The 6,000-nt window shown below is 43.2% G+C and overlaps 2 protein-coding genes across 7 annotated transcripts in view; one reads left to right on the plus strand and one right to left on the minus strand.

Moving 5' to 3' along the window:
• LOC129841832 (protein tweety homolog 1-like) overlaps positions 1 to 3,201 on the plus strand; it is a 40,075-nt gene extending 36,874 nt beyond the window's left edge. The window contains exons 14-15 of one of the 6 annotated variants that reach the window (XM_055910131.1): positions 1,001 to 1,079; positions 2,042 to 3,201. In XM_055910131.1, the coding sequence (XP_055766106.1) occupies positions 1,001 to 1,079; positions 2,042 to 2,125 (163 nt within the window). In that variant the 3' untranslated portion in view covers positions 2,126 to 3,201. The other 5 variants (XM_055910135.1, XM_055910136.1, XM_055910134.1 and 2 more) reach the window with 5 other exon arrangements.
• Positions 3,202 to 3,263: 62 nt separating this feature from the next.
• On the minus strand, positions 3,264 to 5,793 carry josd2 (Josephin domain containing 2). The gene is made up of 5 exons (XM_055910145.1): positions 5,503 to 5,793; positions 5,162 to 5,290; positions 4,788 to 4,913; positions 4,324 to 4,518; positions 3,264 to 3,932 (listed from the first exon to the last, which is right to left on the minus strand). The coding sequence occupies exons 2-5, from the start codon at positions 5,281 to 5,283 to the stop codon at positions 3,821 to 3,823; spliced, it is 555 nt and encodes a 184-aa protein (XP_055766120.1). The 5' UTR covers positions 5,284 to 5,290; positions 5,503 to 5,793; the 3' UTR covers positions 3,264 to 3,820.
• Between the last annotated feature and the right edge of the window lie 207 nt (positions 5,794 to 6,000).

A 6,000-nucleotide genomic window follows, 5' to 3' on the forward strand; every position in this document is an offset into this window, starting at 1 on the left:
GAGACACATGTCTTAATACTGCGGAGATATGAGGCTCAGGTTGACCTAGGTAAAACTCCATCACTCTCACCCACCATCCACACTGTGGTGTTCAAGTCTCATGTTATCAAGTCTCTCAACTTACTCTCACCTCTCTCTTTCTCTCTGTCTCTGTCCTTTATTATTTCTTTATCACTCTCTCTCGGTCTTTCACTCCCTCTCACTGTCTCTTCCTCTCTTTCACTCTCTTTCTATACTTTGCAAGTTCAGTTAATGCCCTAAGAAGTGTACTTTCCTACCTTATGCCTTAGCATGTAGAACATAACTAAATGCCAAGTGCAGTTGGTGTATTCAGGTGCTGTAAACACTGATCGTCAGTGGCCCTAGCCTAGATCTAATAGTAACAGTATCATGACCAAACTGCCCAGAGTAAAGGAACTCAGATTCCAGGTACCCAATAAACAATAAGAATGCAGTGGACTCCTGATAAATGCTCTGGTTTGGGGCTGTCTGGAAAGCACGCACTAAAGTGGAGCATGTGGATATCCAGAGCAATTAAAGATGAATGTATTTTGAATTGGGACTGGTGAAGTCTCAAGTTTTAAGTTGCAATGCACGTACACGTTGTACACAAATGTGCACTTCATCATTGTACATGAGTTTGCATTTCCCAAAGTGCACTTATCAGGAGTGGACTGTGTGTATAATATCTGTGTCCCCCATGCTGAAACCACCAGCTATCCAGCTGCCTACATAGATGTAGTGCCCTAATAACACTAATGCCACCAGTTATAAGGAGGTCCGTTTCTACATCACCATTTCGCTAATCGCTCTTCCTCCCTTTCTCTTCTTACCCCACCTCGGTTCCGTCCTTTGGTCCACCTCCCTCTTTTCGTTTTTCTCAATGTGTCTCATCCCTTTTTCCCCTCTCTCTCACTCATTCTCCATTCCTGCTCCTCTTCCTCCTCTTCTGCCTTCCTCCTTTTCCTTTTGTTTCCTCTCTCTTTCTGTCTCTATACAGGACTCCAAACGTTTCCTCCAATGGCAACCCTGGCTATGAGAGCCTACCCCTGACTGACAGGCAGTCCCCACCCCCCTCTGTGAGTTCCTTTGTATTCGTGACTTCCTAATCTGTGTCATTTGTCATCACTATGCGTGTAAACCGTCACTTGAGGTGTTATTTGTACGTTTGTCGTTAGTCGATAATAGACATTCTGGTTCTAACTAACTGGTGGTGGTGATGGTAGTGGTGGTGATGGTAGTGGTGGTGATGGTAGTGGTGATGGTGGGGATGGTAGTGGGGATGGGGGTGATGCTAGTGGTGGTGATGCTAGTGGTGGTGATGGTAGTGGTGGTGATGGTAGTGGTGGTGGTGTGGCTCCAACCTCACAGGGCCCTGTAGGCCATGAGTGTAGTCATGGGTGGGCCTGGGTAGCGTTGGCCCATCCAAATTTCTGCAGGCCCATCTACCAACTAAATTCTGTCTACGCACCTGCTGTAAACTGGCATTTTTTTAAAATCAACTAACCTAAAGTATGTGTACTATCGCTTGAATGGGAAGGCTCACTTTCTGCCCCTAACAACTAACTCTGTCGGTTGTCACCTCTCTGACTTTGGACATGCTAGAAAGGACGTAAATACAGTGCTTTCTGACCACAAACCTGAGACCCAACCCTAACCATTACCCTACCTTTGTCCTTTCTAGCATTACCATCCCAGTCCTAACTTTTACAACAGTCCCTGGTGCTTGAGGTAGAAGTTGCCTCCATCCACCTCTGATCTGGGATCAGATTACCTGACACCCATTCCTAACCTTAACCATTTGGAGGTAAAGACCCTGGATCAGTGGTTGTGGATAACTTCTACCTCCTCTACGCCTGTTGTTAGGGGAATAACGTGACCACGTGAGTGCTCATCTTCATACACGAGATGATTTTGAAACAAATTTGAATAATGGAGATTTCTTGTTTTCTTGTCTCCCTTCTCTCTGCACACCCTCCTCTGTGGATCTTCAATGGTGGCTCCCCCATATCGAATCAAAATGCTGTTTCTGAAAGTACAGTACTCTCCCAGCATGCTGACTGGTTACGGGGGTAGTCAAACACACCCCAACTCCACCCATTCAAGGAACCTGTATTCACGCTAGTTTTTTTTATGTTTAAAAAAGTATAGAATTTTCTTTCGTTTTCTTATGAATGAACACTTTACTGAGATGAAGAAAAAATAACTAATCCCCCAAAATTGAGCTTTAGATGTAAATTAAAGGTGCGTAACGTCAGTACCAACAAGGTTGAATGGCCTGCTGTAGAACCTCACAGTAAACTAATGTCAGATAGATACAGTAAGTAGCATGATTATGAAGAGGTCTGAACCAGGTTCACTTGGTCAAAGTCACCCCTTACAATCCCCCTTGTCTGTCCAGTGTCAACAGTTGCGCGGCGAGCCAGAATGGTATTGACGTTACGACATTGTAGTTCTATATTTTTTAAATGTAGCACCAGTTTATTTTCACGTTTTTATATCTATATCTTGTTGTAGAGAAACACTGACACGTAGAAACAAGACATTTTTGAGTGAATGAATATGCAGTCTCCTCACTTGGTATTCAACGTGCAATTTTTATTTGATTTACTTTTTATAGGTGAAAATTCTGTATCTCCCTTGTATTACCTTCTGATACTATACATTTCACTGTTGATGACATTATATAAATCAGGGATGGGCAACTCCAGTCCTTGGGGCCAGAGTGGTGATTAAACTAATTGCATTCTAAACTGAAGATCATGATTAGGCGATTATTGGAGTCAGGTGCAGAATGGATGCCAAGTCCCCAAGGACTGGAGTTGCCCATCCCCTCATGAAACTTTGCTCTTAAAAAGAAAATTCAAGAGAGGGCTATAGTACCTCCTCTTTGTAGGCTGAATGGAGAACTACAACTCCCAACCATGAGACCGTTAGAACTACAAATCCCATGCAATAAAACTCCTGGTGCTACAGTAGCCCTACCGTAAATAGCAATAATAACTATATAGCAGTGGGTTTCTGGGGTCTCTATAGGATGTTATGTACATATGTGATGTCAGATTTCATTGAACACCCTCCTTGCCTACTGACCTTGTTAACCTTTGAATTGCGTTTGTATGGTATAATCAATGCTCCTTTTGAATGGCATCCTTTTTCACTCCAGAGTCTAATATAAATAAAATAATAACAATGAATAAAGTTTGGCCTTGTTTAAGTCACTCAACTGAATGCAACTGCTGAACCTCAGACGAGACACTTCGTTACATATCAATAACATTTTCTTTATATCCTCTGAGTGTGTGTGTGCGTAGTTTGAGTGCGTGTAACAGAAAGACAGTGCTCCCATTCACTTGGATATGCATAGTTAGATGTAGACGCAGACAGAACACAAACATAGAAGCATTATTTTCACACAGTCAGTTGTCAACAGTTCCTCCTCTGTACCTCCTCAGTGTTAGAATACCAAAGACAAACCAGTTCTAACTGATCTACCTCGACAGTGCAGTGCATAGCCGCGGAAGAAGGAAGAGAGAGAAGGAAAAATATATAGATGCAGCTGTAGTGTAGAAATCCAAACAGCCAGTAAACTGTTACAAACACACCATTTGGGACAGAAATCCCTCGTCATCTTAAATGATCTTTTGAACTTTTACACACACAGAGTGGCCACACTCCTCAGCAACCGGTAATGCATTTCCTGAAATATATACTTTTTGTTAAGCGCCTCTTGTTTTCTAAAATGTTATTTGTTTTTCCAGAGTAGAGCAGGAGTTGAGTCCCATGCTGAATGAATGAAGGAATGCCCAGGCCAGAGGAATCACTTCCTGAGGTCATCAGAGTTCAGCCAGGTTCCGTACTCCTCCACGTCCCTCCTCACAACCAGGAGCATCTCTGCCACATCCGGAGACAGAACTTCACTGAGAAATGTACTGAGAAAGAGAGAAGAGGAGTGTTGTGAAGGAGAGAGAACGAATGGGAGAGTGAGAGAGACTGATTTACAAGAGTGCAAAGTACACACTGTAACAAACAGACACTGTGGTAAGCCCCATGTGACCACTCCTCTAACAGGATGAGATTGAACTGACTAGTAGTCTACCACAGTCAAATTGTGGGCTGCGTTCAAGAGTTCCTGACAGGGTAACTCTACGTAAATAAAAATTACAGAGGGACATTTCTGTTTGCAAACAATTAGCATGACAAGTTTAGCATTTGAATATTTTTGCATTTATCACTATCAGCTGTAAAGTTGGAGATACTGTGTCTTTGATCAGGAGTTGTACAATACATGTCTGCATAGTCGTCGTCCCTCCCTTCACTCACCGGAGACCTGCTTCGTTCCCGATGCAGACAGGACTCTTTAGTTTGGAGTCGAGGTTGTAGTAGTGTCCATTAACCTGGCGCACTGCAAGCCAGTGCCGCCGCTTGACGGGGAGGGACACAATTCCGAGAGAGACACGTGACGGAACGTTCAGGATGAACCCCTGGACCTTGTCAACACAGAGACTCTGTACTGTTCTGAGGGAGAAATAGGAAAAGGGAAGGAGATGTTGGTTTAAAATCAACAGAGCCACAGTGGTGGTGAGGGGAGGAACAGTGATGAACAGTATTAGTAGACAGAATCTGTGGCAAAGTTTCCTTATCAGTATATTTTCTTTGGTCAATAAAACTTTAGCTCTTCGTGACCTGTAGCAGTACTTGGTTGGATTTGAATTTATTACACAGGTGTATTTCATTGCCAATCATCTCTTCCAAATCTGTCTGGCCCTGAGGTATTGAAGTCTGACCTGCGTTTGTCCCACCATACTGCAGCCAACTCTCTGCTCTGTAGGGCAGCCATGATGACGTTGACATCATAGTTGCCTGTGCCCAGCATCGAGCGGTGAGGGTTCACCACACATTGTGGAGCTAGCCTGGGGAGGAAGGGGAAAGAGGGGAACATGGTAAAAACAGATTCACATGCTCTTGGAACTCATGGAGAAAGTGTGTGGTGGGTGCTCTTTGGATCACAGGCTTATAGCAGTACTTGATGATTTACATACAGAGATTGCATATTGAAGAGTCTGTGTGTTATCATTGACACAAAGAACCCTGTTTAGCCAAAACACCACCCCCTAAAGATGACATTACACACACACATCGCCTGACCTAAGTGACTCACCGCTTGCAGATGTCATCTGCCGTCTCCTTGGTGAACACTTGTTCTTGCAGAACGTTGTTTAGAGCATGAATGGCGCACAACTCCAGTCGCTGCTTCTCATGGAAAACCTCTCCTTCGCTCATAATAACCCTGTTGATAGACAAAATAAACAAAACATAAGCATGTTGACTGCAGCTGTCAAATACATTGTTGAATATATGAACTTTCAACAAAAGTGAAAAGTGAACAAAACAATAGCCATCTCCTCTGTAATACTCCAGAAAAAAACACGTGCATTCGAAGTCCAATAGAATGCTTAATTTCATTCAATTATTAGCTAACTTAACTAGATCAGTCTTTACCGTATTGGAAGTTGTCCGCAGTGTAATGGTCAAATAAAGCGGTGTATCAAAGTCAGTAATAGCTCTTTCGGTACTCTTATTCCACGACAAACAAAATAATAAAATGTACCTAGCGTACACGTAAATCTATTATACATAAACTTGTTGATTTTACGCTCACAAGAACATGCTAGTGAACTCTCTAGTAAGAATGGGGAACAACCGGAAGCTTGATTGTTGTTGTTCAACTGTCACGCCCCGTAAATTGGAGCGAGCGTAGTTTTTGTCCTCCCTGAATTTCTCTGCAACGCGCATCAGGCTATCCAATCAGTGATTAGTGCGCGCTGAAAGCCAGGAACTATGCGTGGTGCCAGCAAAGATGGCGCGCCTGCAAAAGCCCATAGACTTAGATAGACATCGCATCATTGTATATGTACTATTATGGCGTTTGTGAGAGCAGGGGAAGCGCAATTGAGGGCATCTCTATTTTGAAGTAATCAATTTTCTAGGATTTGGTAA

This window comes from Salvelinus fontinalis, unplaced genomic scaffold, assembly GCF_029448725.1.
Source record: "Salvelinus fontinalis isolate EN_2023a unplaced genomic scaffold, ASM2944872v1 scaffold_0002, whole genome shotgun sequence".
NCBI classification, from domain to species: Eukaryota; Metazoa; Chordata; class Actinopteri; order Salmoniformes; family Salmonidae; genus Salvelinus; species Salvelinus fontinalis.

Coding starts and splice junctions, on each gene's coding strand:
- josd2 (XM_055910145.1), bottom strand. CDS start 5,283: ATGAGCGAAGGAGAGGTTTTCCATGAGAAGCAGCGACTGGAGTTGTGC. Junction 4,914..5,161: donor GCAGATGACATCTGCAAGCG/GTGAGTCACTTA, acceptor CTTCCTCCCCAG/GCTAGCTCCACAATGTGTGG. Junction 4,519..4,787: donor GTATGGTGGGACAAACGCAG/GTCAGACTTCAA, acceptor TTTCTCCCTCAG/AACAGTACAGAGTCTCTGTG.